Genomic DNA, 21413 nt, shown 5'->3' on the forward strand with positions numbered 1-21413 from the left:
GCCACGAACTATGTGACAAAATATGAAGTTTAGTTTGGCCCCAAGAGCATGGGCGAAATTGACTTCTTCTGTTTTGCTATCTTAATGGCAGTTAATAATTAATGGAACATTTTCCTATGCTGATCAGATGTTTTGTGTGCAATATATATGCATTTGTTGCACATACGCTTCTCATCTCAAGCTAGCGCTTTGAGTACAATATCTCCTACACCCAAATATGAAATATTGTATACAGTGGTAGCTCAGGTTACATACACTTCAGGTTACATACGCTTCAGGTTACAGACTCTGTTAAGAACTTTACCTCAGGATGAGAACAGAAATCACACGCTGGTGGCATGGCAGCAGCAGGAGGCCCCATTTGCTAAAGTGGTGCTTCAGGTTAAGAACGGTTTCAGGTTAAGAACGGACCTCCGGAACAAATTAAGTTCTTAACCAGAGGTACCACTGTATATTGGAAAACAATGTATGGCACATTGACAGGGAGCATTCATTGCTGCTGCAGATTGCTGTCTGCATTATCATTGTGTGAAATGAGAAAGCTTCCCTTTTCTTTTCCCGCTTCCCTTTTCTTTTCCTTCTCCCCATATCCAGCTATGCTATTTTATAAACCTTTTCCTATTTAATTTTGTAAGCTTTAATTCTTTTTGGAGGCTTTGTGTTATTCTGCTATGTTATGTCTGTTCTACACAGCACATCTAGTCAGATTTGAGATACCTCCAAAGTCTTGAACTGCAACAGTGCTTTCTCCCTCCAGGTTGCTTTTGTGTTACTTTCAGAACTGACGATTCAGTGGTACTAAGTCAGTGGTGACCAACGTGTGCTTGTGGCATGCTTTCGGTGACCATGAAGGAAGGTGCATAGTTATACTATGCTGTGCCCTGACCTCAGGTATGCCTGGGGTTTGCTCAGTTGCCTGTGCTGATGCCGGCAGGAATGTCAGCGCAGCCATTTGTAGATTGTGCTTTTAGTGAATACCCATCCTTGCGCTGGAGACCTGAAATTGGCTGCTTTAAGTATATGTATTTAAGAGCAGGGTTCAATCTGAGTGGGAGTCGTCCAGTGACTTCGTTGCCTATTCACTGTGCCATTTCCAACAGGTCTGTATTTACTGTATTGCTGCAATTTTGTGGAGAGCTGCAAAACATAATTTCCCACCTGATCACAAAATAGTGTTGCCAAGGAAACTGAAGAATTTTCTTCTGGATATGGCTAGACGAAAGTCAGAAGACAGGCCTTCTCTGGCAGATGCAATTAAGGTGATTTAAATTAAGCAATTTCCTTTTTTTTCAAAAATTGTAAAAATGTATTTTATTCCTGCAAATTATTCTGGTACTGAAGATAAATTTCTTTTTTCTTTTTTTGGGGGTAACAACTCTAAATTAAGGAGTTGATAACTGTACTCGATTTCATTCCTTAGTGGCTCCATTGAGAACCAAGGTGTGGCGTTTTGTTGTTGTTTAAAAACAATATTGAAATATAGCAACTTCAGATTAGTTGTGATAAAATAATACTCCTAAATTTAAAATTATTTGCAAAATTATTTCTAATTTTTGCACCTGTCATCTGTCTAATACTAAACACTTCAAAATGCTGTTTTCTAGACATGTGATAGCTATCTTCTTGAACAAAGAATAAGCAGCAAGAAGGTTCTGGCATGTTTAACCAGATCTGCCTTTCAGGTATGAGTGTTTGCCTTCATGTGTTCAGAAATAAATAAATAAACGAGAATTCCCATGAAGCTTCTTAGAACTAGATTTAGCTCCATGAAACTCTTCTGTCACCTCCCATTTCTGCAATGCCTTGGTTAAATAGAATTAACATAACAGATCAATTTAATTAAGATTTCTTTTTAACTCCATATGTAAACGTGTAAACCTTCTCTCATGTTTATGTAAACTGCTCCTGAATCCTAACAACCACATCTACAGTAACAATACTCCATAGAAGCACTAGCATTGGCTGTTCAAAAACCATTAAAGATGTACCATATCTTGAATATCTTGGAGCACATCTCCTCCATTGTCCATGGAACTCTTGCTTAATTAAAGACAAGTTAAGATTTCTGTCAGCATTGTACATTTTGCTGCAATATCTGGAGCTGCTTTGCATGTGTTACAGAATCCTGCCTGCTTTATATACTGGGAGTAGCTCTTCTGCAAACTGGCCTACCTCCCAATTGGAAAAGTTTCATCAGCTAGTAATTTTCAAACCAGTGCTGTTGGGGCATGACTTGGTGGCAGATGTCCAATTAGAAATCTTTATGTTGGCTGTCCCTCCACTATTATTTCCACTGCTCCCACATCAACATGGAATGCTGTCATATTTTAACATTTTCTCTGTTTTGTGTTGTGTTTCTATACAAAGAATAGAATCTAATCAAAACAAACACAACTCTGTATATAATGAATGTATAATATGCACTGAATCTCCCAATGCAATTGGTACTGTGACTAAAACTAATATAATATTATAATAATACCAATACAGAATTGTGTTTGTTTTGATGTGTTTCTAAAGCAAGCCTGGATGAGAATAGCTTATGTCCTCTGAGCAGCTCTTGCGCTGCGTTCCTTCAAAGCTCTTTCTACTGTCTAGTCTTTCCTGGCCTTGTATTGTGCTGGAATCTATACTGTACTTTTTGGAAGCTGACAGTTTCAAACTGTATGAGGTCAGCATTGGCTTCTAGTGTTCAAGCTCCATTAATTAAAAACCCAGGAGCCACATAACGCTATGCTTGGCTCAAATAAGGGTATTTTTTAGAGCAGAAAGAGAGTTTGGTATACCAGGCTAGTAGCTCTCCTGATTAAAGTTCTACAAAAATGGCAAGAATGTGTGGGAAAGAGGTGCCTGGAAAGACAGCACCCTCCCTCTTTGCTTTTCTTGCTTGTTGCTATGGCAGCAGAATTGGAGCATGCTGGAATATGACCAAGAGATGCTTAGCCTTTTATATGATAAGTACCCTCAGTGGTTTTAGGGTAGCCTTGGACTTTGACAACGGCCATTTTGTCTGCAAGTTGACTCAAATGACCAAGAAGTGTGCTAGTGACCTACAATTGCTTATTCGACTTCTCCCCAACCTCCCAGTGCATTTGGGAAATTAAATGCCACATTCCACACGTCCTTTTATTTCTGGTGCATTTGTTTTTGGGAGTGGGGGGATTCAAACCTGGTGATGCATTCCTTCCAGGGAATATGTGCAGAAAATGTAGCTATTATTAATCCAGAGCAAGTTTCAACAATATTTCACAATAGGAAGGAACAATTATGGCTGGTCTAGAAATATAAATGACATTGGGCTCAAGGACTTCACTCTATGCTTTTATTCTTTTGGCTCCTTTGAAATTGGAAGTATTAAGTGTGTTGAGCCCTCAGGAAAGAGCAGAAGAAAGCTTGAGCAAATAAATGTTTGTCTTTATCACTGTGTGCTTTAAAAGACAATTTATAATGCATTTGTGTTTTTTGTTTTTTTACTCTTTGGCTGTTAGGCTTTCAAAGAAGCGGATTCTTTTAATGATAGCATGCCTTTTGATTTACAAAGTGAGAGAAGTTCAGTGGATGAAAACTTAGGTGAGTACACCTGTAGGCATTCCTGCATTTTTATTTTGGGAAGACGCCATTAGGTAATGTGTCCAGTCATGTTGGAAATATTTTTCTTATGTAAGCAATTGTACATCCTGCCTTTATGCTAAATGCATACTTTTGTCTTTGTCTTCACCTTGTTGCATATTTAGGATTTTTACCTATGAGCAATGAAAGCAAACTGATAGCAGTGAAAGGACCAGTCCCCTGCCAGCCTTCTTTGAACAGAGAAAGTACCATATTGCCAAGTGCTTTCACTTCTACAGCAACCCATTTCAAGCCTATTATTCTACATCAAAACATTGATATTAAAAAGTAAGTGTGTTGGTGTAATGTCCAGAAAGTAATATGCTGTATTTGATGCGATGCAAAATGAGATTTTAGTATTGTTTTAATATTCTTCCTTCTTTTTGACTGATATTAAGCCATTTTGGCTTGGTTTGGTGTTCTGACCTTCATTTTTCAGCAAGGCGCCATGTAGATTTCCTGCTCTTTCTAGTATAGTAAGAGCATAAGGATTTCTAGATCAGACCAAGAATCATCCAGATTGCCCACGGAGGCAAGTCAGATGTCCATCCTTGGCATTTGCAATAGCTATGGTACCGTCATATGGAATTTCCATTTTGCTAACGTGTGTTTGAGGCTATACTTAGTCAGAAGAGGAACTTCATTTCATTTTAATGCCATAAATTGAAACAGTGCCTTATTTATAAGAAAAATACCACACCAGTAGTTTTGACATCAGATGCAAAGCGCAGGAAAATTAGGGTGCTAGACCTTTAAATATCCCAGTATTAAATGCTCACAATGTGATCCCCATGCTTCTACGCTCTCTCAGTGAAAAGACCACAAACTTAAGTAAGTTTAAATATTTTACTTACAGCAATCATAGGTCACTCATGCATCAGTTCAGTGCTGCAGCAGAAACAACAAAGGTAAAAACTTACTGAGTACAAAAATACAAAATATGGTTTTCAAAATAGGTTTCTGGAGCTTGGGAGTTCCAGCCTCATGCCTCTGGTCAGTTACGTGGCTCAAGCAGGAGGGGTGTGGAAACAGGAAACAATCCTTATTCCTCCCTCCCTGAAGATGAGGGAGCATAACCTAGCTGAGTCTTCTCTAGCAATTTACAGTATTGTGGTCCTTAACCACTCCATTTACTAACTAGCATAGACATGCCTTGTTAGGTTTGACTGCAAGATCTCTCACAGGTATAATTTTAAGAATTATTTGCAGTAGAATTATTACTTCCACCCTTCCCCCAGTACTCTTATAGTGGGCCATTCCTACTACAAAAGAAAAACCTCCTTTCGTTGTTTTGGCTGTTTCTAACTCTTCAGACTCAAACACTGATTTTTATTTTGCTTAATGTATGAGAAGTAATGTACCTTGTTGATATCACCTTGAAACAATTTTCTCTTACACCCGTATTAAAAAGGAAAGTAGCATTTCATCTTAACTGCCATGCCTAATAGCTATTGATGCACCTATTAAGAGTCATTGAGGCTGGTATCCATCATTACATTTTGGTAATTAATTGTAAGATTATTCATTCTGTGTGAGAGAAAAATATTTTATATGTTCTAAACCTACTACCAATAAAATTAATTGAATTAGCTTGATTGTTATATTGGGAGAGAAACATTGCTCCATGCAAGTTAAAATTCTACAAACCTCTATTATGTCTTTTCTTAGCCGTATATAAGGCAAATAACAACAAAGATGAAACAGGAACTAGGGAGGGGATTCAGAGTAGATACATTCAGAGTTGTCACTGAAACACAGAAACAGTTAGTGGTACCTCTGGTTGCAAACGGGATCCGTTCTGGAGGCCCGTTCGCGATATGAAAAGAATGCAACCTGCAGCGGCATGCCTGCGCACACGCGGGTTGCGATTCGCCACTTCTGCGCATGCGCATGACGTCATTTTGCACTTATGCGCATGTGCGAGCGGCAAAACCCGGAAGTAACCCTTTCCGGTACTTCCGGGTCGCCGCGGGACGTAACCTGAAAGAACATAACATGAAGTGGACATAACATGAGGTATGACTGTATTAAGAAGACTTTGGTGTGTACAGCAGATTGTGGATGGGTCAATGTGATGTGTCAAATTCCTGCAACTGTTTTGCATAAAATATCTTGTTTTTCAGAGGTACTGCTGCATCCTCAGTGATACAATGTGGAATGACTATGGAAAGTGGTGTGCCTGTGGATTTTAAAAATTCGATACGTTTAAATATTGATTCTGAAAGCAAGATGGATGAGGACTCTGATTTGCCAGCAGTCTGCGTTACTACATCTGGTATTCTGGAGCAGGATAAACAAGGATTGGAAGCATCACTTCCGACTGGCGCAGAGGAGCCAAAAACAAACAGTGCTAGCTCAGGCATGGCAAAATTACCCTTATTCTCTGAAGCCTCATGTCCTTCTCAAGGGAAGTGTCCTTCCTCAAGCGATCCTAACTGCACTGTGTCTTCTAGTATGGCTTTTATAAACAATTTCCTTTTGAAGCAGGACCCAGTAACAAGGGTGTTAACCCTCGTACCAGTCCAGATTGCTATATCAGAGCAAATACCGAATAAGCCTCTTCATTCAAAAACAGCTTACAGTTGTTGTCCCAGTTTACATGTCCTCCTTTCGGATTCTATAGTGAACTATGATGTTGACAAAGCGTTGCAAAGCGCTTCACCCACGAACCATCTGAGGAATTGCAAGACTAGTAACACACGGCATGAATGTCTGGACATGAAGATTAATAGTTTACCCCCAACTACAGTTAATAAAGAGCCTCAAACCAGGTATCCTGAAAAGAATCTGTCCCTAACGTTTTGTGAGGAATGCAATACAGATGCAAGGAATAATGACCCTTTATCAAATCACTCGTCGCTTGCCTCTGGGGAATCAAGTCCTCCTTGTTCACTGAACCTGGAAACCTCTCTCCATAATATTGGGATAAACGAAAATTTCTTGAAGAAAGTGGTGCATCTTATCCAAGAAGAATTTGCATCTGGTAGTCATCTGATGAATACAGTTGAAGCTCTGGCCATAGGTAGGCATTTAATACTTGGAATCACATCATAGATGCAAATATATATTCTAGACCATGCTCAAATAGAGATTCTGGTGGCTTTGTGCAAGGCATGGTCTTGATGGTTATTTATAATTAAAGTTGGCATGTGCAGATCCCAAGAGTTCTCCTGTGCCATTGAAAGTAGTTTTTGTTTTTAACATGACCTGAATAGTTCCAGTGGTTCTGATTTCTTCCTTCATCTGATTTCATCTGTGTAAAGGGGAAAGCCTATTCTAGATAAGAATGTCTGTTTTTGAAGCTCTTGTTTTATTTATATACATTTGTATCCTGCCCTTCCTTCAAGGAACTTATGATGATGATGATGATGATGATGATGATGATATTTATACCCTGCCCATCTGACTAGGTTTCCCCAGCCACTCTGGGCAGTTTCCAACAAAAGATTAAAAATAAATTAAAACAGCAGTCATTAAAACCTTCAGATGTCTTCTAAACATCAGATAGTTGTTTGATGGGAGGGCATTCCACAGGGTGGGCGCCACTACTGAGAAGGCCCTCTGCCTGGTTCCCTGTAACTTCGCTTCTTGCAGTGAGGCAACTGCCAGAAGGCCCTCGGAGCTGGACCTCAGTGGAGACGCTCCTTCAGGTATACTGATGGGGGTGGAGACGCTCCTTCAGGTATACTGGGCCGAGGCTGTTTAGGGCTTTAAAGGTCAGCACCAACACTTTGAATTTTGCTCAGAAACATACTGGGAGCCAATGTAGGTCTTTCAATACAGGTGTTATGTGATTTTATCATCCCAACAACCTTGTAAGGTAGGTTAGACTGAGACATGGTAAGCGGTCCCAGGGTCACTTACCATGAGATGGGTCTTTGAGCTTGTTCCCTCCTTAAAATATGTTCACAAAATGTTACAGGCATGCAGGAGAGAATAGGTCACATAATCAGTAATGTAGCCAGTCGGTTGCTGCAATAATTGGTGCAGCCATTCATATGTGATACTTCACACTGCAATAGGCATACTAATTTGGGTGAACTATATTTTCCCAGTGACAGATTGTTTACTTAGCCCTATACCTTAATTAGTTGGGGTATTGTTCCCCCATATTTCATTTTAAATCAAAATTCAAGTGCTCTGGACATTCCCTTGATCAAAGGAACAATAACATGTTATTTATTCAATTTCTTATCTTCTCTTCACCATGAGTCCTAGGGCGGTTTGCAACCATTTAAAAATACAATATTAAAAACAGTTAAAACTTGCCCAACAAAGCTCCACAAAACATTGATAACCACATAAGAGATTTGCTGTCTTCCCCTTCCCGATTTAATTCACATTTTTTAAAATGTCTTGAACCAGGTAAATATATTTACAGCTTAAAGGATCTCAAATATAAAACTTTCTGTAATGCAATCTCTGAAAAATTTTGCGACCTTCTCTGGGAAGAAAAACTACTAGCAAAACTGTATGATGCTGCTAATGGTAAAACTGTTATATTTGCAAGGTAAGTGACTCTTCTGCTATCTGTCAGAATATGTGTTGGCGTTTGTTCTCTGGCGTGAGTTCTGAATGAGGCACTGGAACTCTCTAGAACTTCTTCATTGATCTAATGGTTGAGGAAACTGAGTATGTTTAGCCTGGGACAGAGGAAACTGAGAGGAGATGTCACAAGGAGGATGGACCAAGCTTGGTTTCTCCTGCTCTGAAGGGTAGGACTTGAACCAACGGACTGAAGTTTCAAGAAAGGCGATTCCAATTAATCAAGAAGAACTTTCTGTCTGACAGTGGAACAGACTGCTTCAGGGGGTGGTGGGTGGGCTCTCCTTTCTTGGAGGTTTTTAAGCAAATGTTGGCTGGCCATCTGTCATGGATGATTTAGTTGACATTCCTACATTTCAGGGGGTTGGAACTAGATGACTCTTGCAGCGCCTTTCAACTCTACAGTTCTGTGATTCTATGAACTTCCTTGCCTTTTGACATTGACTCCTAAACTCCCATTCCTGGGTTGGATCATGATGTTTCATCTAATTATTAAGTCAGGGAAACTTAACCAAGTGGGAAATGCATTTTTAAAAAGGAAAGGATTTTAGCATTTAAGAATTATGCAGGAACTTGAATTGGCTGGTATATCTGTATGGACATAAACATGACTGTGCTGATGTAAAAATGAATAAACCCATGAGAGGCTATAAACCACTCAGAAGTTGTGACTGCAAGCTGCCGTGCAATCAAGATGGAATCCCTCGTTCACACTATGCAGTTTGTTCTCTAGAGCCTGGTTATAGTGTATCTAACTTTAAAACTTCATTAGGAGTATAATGAAGATATTTGGCTTCTTAATTTTGGTGTTGAGTGCGAAAAGAAAAAGAAGACGACTCAAAACATATGGTTGGCATTTCATAACAGTTTATATCATGAATGCTTCTAGTTTTGCTTAATGTTTCTCATGACTAATGTGATACATAGGAGACTTTAATGAAGACCGATAATATACTGGTCTCTATTCCCTGTTGGCAATGTTTCGGAAAATGGCTTTTTGTATAAAAGAGAGAAATGTGTGTGTGTTGGGGTGGTGTTAATACAGTTTCTAAAAGAAGTATTTTCACTTTTTTATCAGGTATTACTGTGTTCAGAACATCTTTTATAGACATAACTGAAAATGTGTTGTGGATTGACTATTGAGGAGAAAGCTAGGAATGTCTCTGGAATTTATATTGCATGCTTCTTTGGGCGAAAGAAAGAACAACAGAGGAAATTTCACAACTACTGTACCTTGTCCAATGCCATTGCATACTAGTGGAGTGGTTTTCAAACCTTCTGTTTTAGGGAAACTCTGCACATTGACATGTCTGCCAGACTTTTGTTTAATTTTTGTTTTTATCATTATGGTACATTGCAGAAGACTCTGCGGCCTGGTCCAAAACACTTCACGTGGAGTGCTAGTTTAGGTCTCCTAGGTCTTGTTTCCTTTACTTTTGTTCTGTGCTGCATAACAAGAAAAGCTGAATGAAATTGTTTTTGAAGTTTCAGGCACATTGAACCTCATATTTGAGCTTTTCTCCCTAACAAATCTTTCCTGCATGTCTCTGTGTAATCAACTATCTCACCACCCCGTCTCTATATTTACAGCATGAATGAAACAAAATACTGTGGCAACACATTTCAGAGCCAAAATAAACCTAAGAATCTTGGGGACGCCAGTGAAGAAACAAATGGTAAGGAAAGACCACAGCTTGTGATGATGATAATGAGACCAGAAAGTGTTAGAAGATATTAATTCAGTCGCTGAAGATATTAATTCAATTGCCAGTGGGATAGCCATGTTGGCTCCTTGCAGCAAAAAGCAACGAAGCATCTTGTGGCATGTTAAAGACTAACAAATGTATTATGGCATAAGCTTCGGTGGATTACACTCCACTCCATCAGATCCATACGTACCCCGAATTACAAGTATACATATACACATGGATGGCAGGGGGTGGGGAAATTGTAAATAGTGAGGTCAGAGGGAAATGATATACAGAAAAGTGCAGAGCGGTAATTGCCTAATTCACAGTGATAATTCACAAAACAGTTGTTGATATCACATATTGTTGAACCAATTAACATATATAATATGCTAAAAAGAGTTTGTATAGGTTCAGTTCACAAATGACCACATTTGAACCTCTTGATGTATTCTAATTAAGCAGTTTTATGTTGCAGACTTTCTTTGAAGTTGTTTTGTTCCAAGATGCTCACTTTCAGAGTGTCCATGGTGGTTAAAATGCTGCCTGCTCCATCCAGCTTTTTAATGTTGTGGTCTATGATGTCAGATTTATGTGCATTTATTTTTTACATAGAGACTGACCTGTTTGTCTTATATAGAAAGGCAATGTTGACAGATGATGGCACAGATCAAATTGGAAGGTGCACAGGAGAATTAACTCTTTCTAATAGCTGTCCCTTCCACTCATAGGGTGTCGGTGTTGGGGACCCTATCTGTAGCAAAGCATTTATGTGTTTTCCACAAGGACAGGGTCATCCCCTCCTTTCTACCCAAAGTATTGTTGAGATTCCATGTTCAGCAAGAGTTTTGTCCCATCCCTGCTCACCCATTGGAAAAGGCCTGGGATGCATTAGATGTGAGGTGTGCACCCAAGGATACCTCACATCCAAGGAGAGCCAGTGTGGTGTAGTGGTTAAGAGCGGTAGTCTCGTAATCTGGGGAACCGGGTTCGCGTCCCCGCTCCTCCACATGCAGCTGCTGGGTGACCTTGGGCTAGTCACACTTCTTTGAAGTCTCTCAGCCCCACTCACCTCACAGAGTGTTTGTTGTGGGGGAGGAAGGGAAGGAGAATGTTAGCCGCTTTGAGACTCCTTAAAGGGAGTGAAAAGCGGGATATAAAATCCAAACTCCTCTTCTTCTTCTTCTTCTTCTTCAAGGACTAAAGCGTGTAGACTAACGTGTAGGATTCCTTATTTATTTCCTTTCACCTCACTTCCTTGGGCAAAATGGTTAGCTCCTCCACCTTATATATATAGGTAGCTTAAAGCTTGTATTGTGGTGGAATATGGAGCTTTGAAGCTTCTCCAACCATCTTCTATTACAGCTCATCCTACTAGAGTGGCAGCCACTTTGGCAGCTTTCTTTGCTAACACCCCTTTGATTGATATCTGTTGGGCAGCCAGTTGGCTGTCCCTAGCTACATTCACAAGGGGAAGTCATAAGATGGAGCTTATGCCTCAGCAGAGGCTGCTTTTGGCTGTATGGTCTTGCACCAAGTCCTTCTGCCTTACTACTTTCCATTGCAGCTGGGATCCACTCTAATTAGGTTTGCTGTGTGGTACATCCCAACCCAATAATTCAGCAACACCAACACCCTCCTGAAATAGTACAGTTGGTACTTACCTGAACAGTAGATTTAGGAGGGTTCACTGGGCTATTAGGACTTCGTCCTAGTGGGGACTGCAATGGTCTATAAGTTTGTGTTGGACTGTTCACAAGTCCCCCACACCACCCTTACTGGGACGCGAGTTTTCTGTTATTTTACTTACCCTTATTGTGTTGACTCCATTGACTGTCGATCTTGGAGGGTCTGTAAAACTGATCGGCAGCTAATCACTTCCTGGAAGAGTTTTCTTTTCCTGCTTCATCATCAAGGCATATCCTAAGACCAACCTGATAGCCCAATGACTCCTCCGAAATCTACCATCCAGATTAGTACCAACTGTACTTTCTTAATGAGAGCTAAAAATAGGGGACTGTAGAAGAATGGTATTGGAAAGTTGCGTCTCGCCTTCTTTTATAGTCCCAATTTGTTGATAGTGATGACGGCAGCTCCTTTGTCAGCATCTTTAATTATGATGTCAGTATTGTTTCTGAGGCTGTGGATGACACCACACCCTGCATGGGAGAGGTTGTGTGGTAAATCATGCTCTTAGCTGATTACCTCAATTTGGGCACAGTGACAGAAGTACTCCATATAAAAACCTAACTGTGCGTGAGGTTGTGGGGTCTATGCAGAATTCTTTTCTGTGCTATTTTTGGGTACACTGTCCAGTTGTGTTCAGGGAAGATAGTAGTTGAGTGCTCGTGCACTGGGCAGTGCCATGGCAGAAATGTTCCTTGAGTCATAACAGTAGGATTCCCACCCCAGATCCCACCTCAGTTTGCATTTTCCAAATGTTCATAGTTTCTACTTTTGGTTCAAAATGCAGCTTAAAAAACAACAACTAATAATGCTTTTTTAAAAGCAAAATTTGTTTAGAAATGCAGATTTTTGAAAAAAATACTTATTTGACAGATGAATTTTCATGCTGATTTTTTTAAATTTTAATGTAGAAATAGGTCAGGAGACCCACATGTGAAGATGCAGCAAAGATTTACTCCCTTTTACTCACTGCTATTCCAAAGCAGTTGTGATGCCATATTCTCAATCAGAAATGTGTATTGGAAACCGCATTTCACCTCTAAGATTGCATTCAAAAGGCTGGACAGTATATCCATCCTGTAATCATTCTGGTTGAGTAGCATACTTTGTTTACATTTCTTTCTTTTAAGCATTTGTGCACTGCCCCTTCATTACTTAAGCTGACTTTCAACAAAAAATAATAACGCAGTTAAAATGAAAATATCATGAATACTCGTTGATTGTAATATTTCTATATAATCTACAGCAGGAGGAACATAAGGCCACACTCTGCTACTGTAAATGCCCATAGGCTTACTGGGAGAGGAGTTTTGCATCCTCCTCAAAAAGCTAAGAAAGTAGGGCAGTGTTAAACTGCAATGGGATAAATCATTTTTTTAACCTTTGTACAGTTCAATCAAGGCCCTACATGGTGTCCTCGCATGCAGTGTAGGCATGTGCAATAGAGCCCCACCTTGCAGAAAATTTGCAGTGGCTGTGCTTCTGTGTGAAGAGGGCATGTGGGTTCCTGGCCATGAAGAAATTTTAAGGTTTCTGCTGTGGGATGTAATCCACTGAGAGCAGTCAAGTACAACATTCCTTGTTTTGCTATAGTGGACATGCAAAGGAATGTTTGGTCCAGCCAGTCGAAACTTCCTGTTCCTCCTGACCTGGAGCATCCTTCCTTGCATGTGGGTGGGCGTGACCTTTCCAGACCTGATAAAAGGACAAGGCATGCTGCCACTCTCTCTCTTTTCCATCTTCTTTTCATCCTGCGAACTTCCTGGAATGAACTGCTGGCTGCCAGCCAAGCAGTCCCCCAGGTCATCTTCCTTATGGGATAAACTTGTTAGTATAAGTTTGTAACTTGAAGCCTTAAACCTGCCTTCAGGGATCACACTGTGCTCTGCCCGATTGTGAGTAAACTTTCTTTTTATTGCTTATGAATAAGACTGCGGTGTCTTTATTCTTTTAGGAGGGATTCAAGTGGTCTTACCAGGAAAACATTAGAACACATTTCAATCTGGACGAGCCAGATTGAATTGCGTATTGTCTTAAGAAACTCACATGACTTTGCAACTAGTTTTCTGCTGTGAAAAGGAGAACGCACTCTGCTAAGTAAAGAAACTTGCTAATGCAAGTTAGGAACGATATTAATAAACAACATATGTGTGTGTGTGTGTGTGTGTGTGTGTGTTGTATGCCAATTGGCTTGTGACCGTTGCCAGTGTGATGAAAGAAATCTGATGAACATGTTTTCACACAACTGCAGTTTCTATTGCCGGCATAGATGCAGATGACCTCCCACAAGATAATTCTGAAAAGGAAGCCGAATCACAGGAAATTGCAGATGGAATACAAAAGAATGGTGGAGAAATTTTGCAAGCCAATGAATGTTACGTCCGTGCAGACTTGCCAGCAGAGAACCAAGAACAAGAGCAGGATCTGTTAAAGTTGGAGGAAAATGTTTGCACCAAAGCTCCCTGCTTATCTGAACTGTGTGGATTTTGTCCTGGTTGGAGCACTGCATTCTATGGTTCAGAATGTTTTAGTTTGGAAGTACATCACTACGTAAGAAAACTTGGAAAGCGGAAAGTTAATGACGCACAAGACATAGATGCGAAAAAAGCGGTAGGTATTCTGATTTTCAAGAATGGATGAAAAATCAGGGACACTTTTTTTGTTGTTTTAAGGTGTAATATAGAGTATGAAAAGCAGGCTTCCAGAGGTAAACTAGTGCATTACTTATGCTTTCTACAAGGTGCATTCACATGGGTGATTTAAAAGCATTGGATATGCTTTAAAACCTATTTTCTCCAGTCCTTGCAAGATGGGTTACTCTAGTTACTATTGTCCACACTATTCCAATATTCATTTGCAGTACATATAAGTACCAGTGTAGGTTTGTGTAATCTGGACAGTATCATGAGCAATGTTGGGGTAGGGACCTTCCTTGGGCTTCATGTTTAATGAGCATGAAGGGGAGTCATGGAGAATTGCGAAGCTGTGCCTTAAATTATTCTACCTGATTATGAAAGTTGAGACGTTTGTTCGCAAGAGAAATGGAAACATTTTGGAAATACTTCCAGTCATGTTAGCCCCTTGCAGAGAAAACAGCAGAGTATTGCAAGACCTTAAAGACTACGAGTGGAATTTAATGTCACACTGTTACAGACATTCCATCCACACAAGCATATTAGCTTGCCAGGCCAAGCAATCCGCTGTCCCCTCCCCTTACAGATTGTACTGGGGACCAATCTCAGGCCCCAGGGAAGGAGAGGGGGGAGCCCTTTTGTGGAGAGCTGCTGCTGCTGGGGTACATTGGTTGAGTTGCCATTCAACTTTACAGTTTGCTCCTTTTTCTATCTGCCAAATAAGATTTCACTTCACACATCTGACAAAGTGGGCTTGAGTTTGCAGCAGCTTATGCTGTAATAAATGTATTCGTCTTTAAGGTCTTTAAACTCTGGGGTTGTTGTTTTTTAATGCCGTCTCTTCTGTACTCCAAATGGTTTACTAGGCTTTCACTACCAGCTAATATCAAGGGTTTTGTATAGTCTTACAGTGAGCATTACAATTTCAGCGATCAAGCTCACAGAAATCTAGCACACTCTTGATGTATAATTCTCTGCCTACATAGTAGGTCAAGTATTTAGCAGAGACATCATTTTTGTGAGGACATGTTTTGAATTGAAAAATGTTGACCTTTGATCTTTAATATGTGCTTAAATGCAAAGGCTGTTCTCAAGAGCCACTGTATTAGTTCACACATCACCTTGTGTTCTTATCAAAGAAATTTTAGCCTTCAGGCATCTTTAGCTTCAGGGAGAGCAATGGAAGATGGTCCTTACTTTAACAGATCAAAAGCTTATGTTGAGTTAAACCTAATGATTTTTTTTTCCAAACCAGAAAGAGAACAGGTTTGTCTTTGAGTTTGTTGGCTGTATTCCCATTTCTTTTATTTCACAAAATGCTTTTCAGTTTACAAACACCCACATTCACCTAGAATACTATAAGGCAATGCCGCTGCTATTTAAGGTAAACAGCCCTAATCAGACCACGCTTATTTGATTTAAGAAGTCATTCATTCTAGAATTAACTACTGTGCTTTGTTGATTATTGTTTCCAATGGAAATAATTAAAACACCAGGCTTTATTGCATAACTGCAGGTGTGTCAGTCATACAGCTTGTTTTCACTCGCATGCTAAAGCCACCCTCCAGACGGAAATGCAGCAGGTGTAATTCTTCTTTAATAGGATTCTTGCCGACCACTTGAAAAGCTGTTTTTGAAACTCAGGGAAGAATCTGAATTATTGCTGTTTTCACTTACTCTTTCCACCCTTTAAGAACTGTTTGCTCGGCGGAAACAGTTTGCCATCAGTTTGCCACCCTGAATATACCCTGGTCTACATCAGATGCACGAAGAAAGGATTCACATAATGATATACAACCATATTAGCATACAGATCTCCCTTGCAGAACTGGGAAAAGCTACCTTTGGTATCTCATGATAGAATTGTGGAATATAAATCTTTTAATGAAAGCAAACAGAGCAACGTCTTTATTTCCTATATGACATTGACTTGTTTTGGGACACATGACTAGTCTTGATTGTCCCTAGATATTTTTATAAATACTTTGTTTCTTTCATCCTGATTTTTTGCACTGTTCGTTGAAGTCTACTTCAGCTGGCATTGAACATTCCATTTAAAACAGACTATAGACTTGTCAGTATTCCTGGAAAGAAAGAAAGAAAAGGGTTATATGATGTGCATATAATATTAATGAAAATAATTATGTTCATCAATAATTTTAAAGGCATTTAAGTACAATTTATATGCTCAAATGAGTTTAAGTAGCTATTATTCCAATACTATGACCCCGTTCAGAGATAATTTCATTTCCAATTAACCGCAGTTTAGCAGATTGGGAGCAAACCATGCTTTCTGCTTTTCCCTCCTTCCTTTGTATGCCTGGCCTTGTTGAGGATATCCTGCTCTATTTAAACTACAGTTTCTTGTGATCATACCTGTCAACTTTTCCCTTTTCTTGCGAGGAATCCTATTCGGAATAAGGGAATTTCCCTTAAAAAAAGGGAAACGTTGACAGCTATGCTTGTGATAGCCAAACATGTAGAATGTTTAAGGGCTCATTCCGTATCAAGAGACCCTCCATATCCTGGATTGGAGTGAGCCCTTAAACCACAGTTATAATCGGATGTTGCAGAGAAGAGATGGCATATAGGAACACAATTCAGTTCCGGGTCTGATAAACCATTGTTTAATTGGAACAAAATTTAGACTTCTGAACCAGACCCATATGGCTAGCTGTTAGAATTGTTAACAGACAGTTAAAATGTGATAATGTTTAGCTTTAACTTTTATGCATATTAACTGTTAGGGGCAATACTAGGTGTTATTGTTGGTTGATTCTTATTTGCAACCAGCTTCTGCTTATCAGAAGTAAAACTACTAAAGTATACTTACTATACTTTCACTTCCCTCCGTCCTTCACACCAGGAACTTGAGCAGCTGATAATGATGGAGACAAAGAATTATAGGAAGAGTATAAAATTCTACCAGAGGTTGTTGCATAAGGAGAGAAGAAGCAAAGGTATATCTGTAGTTTGTAATTTTAAGAGCTTTGTTACAGTAATTGTGCACCTGTGCTGACGCAAAGTGGCCCTTACTGCACTTTTTAAATCTTGAGGTGGTGAAGTGAAAACAGTGTTGCCCAAACTGAAGGGACAGCTGGAAGAAATGAAATCAAAGGTGCAGTTTCTTGACCTGGTAAAGAAGTACCTGCAGGTAATTATTTGGCTTTATTTTTGAATTAGAAATTGGTATCTACTGTTTCCAAATCGGTGCATCAGGAAGTAGATTTTTTCCCTACACGCCACACTTCAATGCTGGAGGAATGAAGTATGAGAGCCCAAAGTAGCATTGCTTTTTTAATGTGTAGAAGTGGCTCCCTTTGATCAGCACCACTCCCATAGTTCCCCATGAGTTCTCGGACCTGTTTATTGGTCACACAAGAATGTCCAGCTTCCTTAGAGGCATCTGGCTGGCCAGTGTCACAATCAGGGTGGTGGACTTTGAGCTAGTGCAGTTCCTTCTCTAGCATTCGAGTTGAAAGAACCTCCTGGGTGGGCAGTGAGGATATGCATGTCCAGCTTTTGCATGCCCAGTGATGTGCAAATTAGTAGTCAGGGCCGTCTTTACCTGGGGGTGAGGGGCACCCGGGCGCCGAATTCTGTGGGGTGTCAAATGTATACCTACTGTATGCCAGTCCCTCTCGATTGGCAGCAGTGAAAAGCAATGGAGTGAAAGTCCCTGCCTCCCTCCTCCATTGCTCTGTTACTCCGTAGCGACAAATATTCCCGAGTCAGAAAACAAAAGCAGTTTCTTTTCTGCTGTGTTGTTGTTACAGGTGAGCGATTTTCCCTCCCAAGAAGAGCTCAATAACTTTGGCTTCCCTACTTAATAGAAGTTAATTTGGGGGCAGCTAAACTAAAATTTGGGGGCGCTGGGCAGATCTGTGCATCCCAGCGGGGTATATGCTAAAGACGGCCCTGTTAGTAGTGCCTTTGTGTCCCTTCCCTTCTCCTCCCCATCACTGGAATAACTTTGTACCATTTTGTCTGCCTTGTCTCCTTCTGCTGCAGATTATGTCTATAGAGAAATGGGGAGTTGAGGCATGCAACCTTCTTGCAGTTGTTAACATGGCAAGCAGTGAAGCTCTGGGCATCGTTAGCTCCTTGGACTGCATGCTCCTCTTCTATAATATAAATAAAACCCAGTACAGAGCCCCGTGTAATGACAATCAAAGTCAGCCAAGAAATCTACAAGCTGGAACACCACTTGGGCTGATGGCATATCTCTATTCCAGGTACAGCCTGTTCTGCAGTCTCACAAAAGGTGATGTCTGTTCTCACCCCCCTCCCTATTGAAATGAAGGTGCAATTCTGTTATCAATCTCCATGCATTTTATGCTGCAAGATTGAAAGGAAAGTGTCTCTCTCACTGCTTTGCAAAAGTGAGGTGAGAAAGAAGTTAAGGAATCACTCCCAGGTTAACACAACTCCTTTCGACAATTCTTTTCCAAGTTTAGGCAATGGAGAGCAGGATGGTCTGTTTCTCATTTTAAGTACTGGAGCAAGGGGGGTCCTATAGTTTAGAGTTAAATTTATTTTATCATGTCATGGTTGGGAAAGGCAAAGGGAGCTCTTATTTTTCTGAAATTCTCGTTTTCTGGATTATATTGAGCATTCCAGATCAACATTTAGAAATGAACACATTGGGATAAAACACGTATTTAAGTACAAATTATTCCTGCATATTTTTTGAAATCACAGATTAATGTTGGAATGGGACAGAACAGACTTAAGAAGTGAACACATTTAAAATTCACATGGACTGGAAATAGGGTATTTCCAATGTTAGTCATAGACCCATTGAAATAAGGGGGTTTAATCACAATAGACCTGTTTACATAAGAGGGTTTGATAAATCATTTCAGTGAGACTACTATATTACTTAGTTGGATATCACTCAGGATTATCTATTCCTCGTTGCAGCTCCTGAAAATGTAGGATTGTGCTTTAATGTCATTAATTTTTTGAACATGGAATTTCTAAAAACAAAGGATCTGCTTTAAAAGAAAATAGAGATTGTGGGAATTCAAGTGACATTAATTGAATCTCTTCCTTTCACTTTTCAATCTTTCTCTGTACTTGATTCTAAGAAAGCACGCTTGAGCTTACAATATTGATTTTTTCTTGTACTCTGCAGAAATGCATTTTTAGAAGGCTATGTACAGCAATTCCTCTTCACCTTTCGTTACTTCTGCTCCCAAGAAGAATTTTTTCAATTTCTTCTTGATAGAATCAGAATCACATTACCCAAGTAAGTGTTGAAATAAAGCTGAACTCTTGATACATTCCAGTTTACTAGCATAGATGTATCGGTAGTCTTTCCTTGTTCCTTTGAAATTGTGAATGATCGCTTTATTTTGAAACTAAAAGCATTCATTTAAGTTAGATGGGATTTATAAAATTTCTTACAAGATACAACTGCAAATTAAAGACAGAGTCCTCTTCTTGGCTGAGTGTTTTGTCCAACAAATACATTCTTATTTCAATAGCTTTCCTTTCTTATTAAGCTACAAAAAAGGAAGCTACACTTCTTGTTTGTGTTCTGGAAGAGATAAACTGAGACACATAATCCTTTCAAGTACATAATTATAATTGGTGGAATATTAAAATGTCAATTTATTCACCAACTTTCTGTTGTTCTTAGTTCAAGCCTGGAATCTTGTTCGTTGGTTAGCAAAATATGTCATCGTAGCTTCGCCATTCTGCAGACCTGGATTAAAGACTGCTATGCTGTAGACTTTGCAGTAAATCCTGATTTTATGAGTACACTAAAAGGTGTTATCATATCTAAGGTAATTCACTATATTTACAGAAAATTTAAGGTGGATGTCATCTAAGTAAGTCATCACATGCAAAATTGCATTAATGTTATACGATATAATTGAACTGAGAGGAAATAACATGCCTTGGGGATCCATGAGTTTTGTTTCCTAAATCACTCTAGTAAAGCAGGGTTTATTTTGGAGATATTAAGGCCATTATAATCTGAAGAAGACTCTAATAATGCCCTCTTTGTAGGTAGGTCCACTCAATGGCTATGGCGAATGGTTGCTGTCACTACTGGGAAGCATTACTAGCAGGAAGCAAAGCAATGTTTCTGAATACTACCAGACAGAAAAATGGGAAGAAGAAGAAGAGGAGGAGGAAGAGACCAGTGAAATAAAACCTTTACACTTTCATTGCAAAAAGAGCTCAAAAGATGTTTTGCAAAAGGTAAGAGGATTCTTTAACTTGCTGTACGGACAGCAGCACCTGGCATGTGCTCTTCTGTCTGTCTGTTTAGTTCTTATTACAAGTTTTCCCCAAAGCAATACAATAAACATCAACAACTGTTACAGGGTCTGAGAGTTACATTCACAGCCTAGATTGAGACACGCCAGATAATAGGTCGTTCCTGGGCTGCTGTTCTGGTAGTGTAGCAGACTTCCGCTTGCACAATGGAATTTCACCCCTCTTCTCCCCTACAGCATCTGTCCCCATCATACTTCCTTAAAAGATTACTAGTATGGAAAATAATCAGCTCAAGAGAGAGAGATCTCCAGTATTGGGAATAGAAGATTGGAGGCTGTATGGAGATATGCATGAGGAGCATATTTTTGAATGAGTGTACAGAGATTAATAGCGTGGCAACTCTGTCAAAATATTCTTTAACCAAAGATGTTTTGTTGTAACAGTTGAAATATTTGCTGTTAGCGTATCTTGTTACATGTTAATAAACCCAAGCCATAGTATATTTTCTGGCTAAGGCTTATATTTAGTCTTTCAATTAGGCATGAATGGAGAATGATGTAAAAAACAAAAACCCAACATGAAATATTGAACTAAAAAGTCGAAGTTATTTTAATGCAAGGGGGAAGTAGTAATAATAGGATTCTATAGAGTCCTGTTCAAATAGACTTGTGGACTGTGCTCTCAAATGGATATTGTTGTATTGGGGTATGATGGTATAAAATTTAACTGCATAGATTTATTGTACAGATACTAGTCTTTGAACTTAACTTACATATTACATTACAGAGCTTTAATTGGAATATCTCAAAGGAAAGTGAAACTGTTGCACCTTATCAGAGAGGCAAGCATAGCATTACATCAGCTTTAGGAAATCCATGCTATTCAAATGAAACAGAAGAATTCTCAGGCTTTTACTCTAAAACAGACGGAATGCCATATCTCTTAACAGAATATACCGCACAACAACTTTGCCATCAGCTGACGCTGCTGGAACAGGTAAATTTGCATTTTTGGATAAAAC

At 39.5% G+C, this 21413-nt stretch overlaps 1 protein-coding gene across 11 annotated transcripts in view; it reads left to right on the forward strand.

The window, feature by feature from the left end:
* Positions 1-21413, forward strand: part of KNDC1 (kinase non-catalytic C-lobe domain containing 1) — a 70768-nt gene that overhangs the window by 40223 nt on the left and 9132 nt on the right. For 10 of the 11 annotated variants that reach the window (XR_013986774.1, XM_081007115.1, XM_081007116.1 and 7 more), the window contains 15 exons: positions 1101-1259; positions 1605-1682; positions 3489-3570; positions 3735-3897; positions 5733-6631; positions 7975-8119; positions 9745-9830; positions 13780-14138; positions 17028-17121; positions 17218-17315; positions 18173-18396; positions 19299-19412; positions 19806-19953; positions 20180-20374; positions 21179-21388. Coding sequence is in view for 10 of the 11 variants with exons in the window: in XM_081007115.1 (XP_080863241.1) it covers positions 1101-1259; positions 1605-1682; positions 3489-3570; positions 3735-3897; positions 5733-6631; positions 7975-8119; positions 9745-9830; positions 13780-14138; positions 17028-17121; positions 17218-17315; positions 18173-18396; positions 19299-19412; positions 19806-19953; positions 20180-20374; positions 21179-21388 (3054 nt within the window). In the remaining variant the exon portion in view is untranslated. The remainder of the gene's footprint in view (positions 1-1100; positions 1260-1604; positions 1683-3488; positions 3571-3734; positions 3898-5732; positions 6632-7974; positions 8120-9744; positions 9831-13779; positions 14139-17027; positions 17122-17217; positions 17316-18172; positions 18397-19298; positions 19413-19805; positions 19954-20179; positions 20375-21178; positions 21389-21413) is intronic. The other variant, XM_081007114.1, reaches the window with a different exon arrangement.

Source organism: Podarcis pityusensis (assembly GCF_964106645.2).
Source record: "Podarcis pityusensis genome assembly, chromosome: 5".
Lineage (NCBI taxonomy): Eukaryota > Metazoa > Chordata > Lepidosauria > Squamata > Lacertidae > Podarcis > Podarcis pityusensis.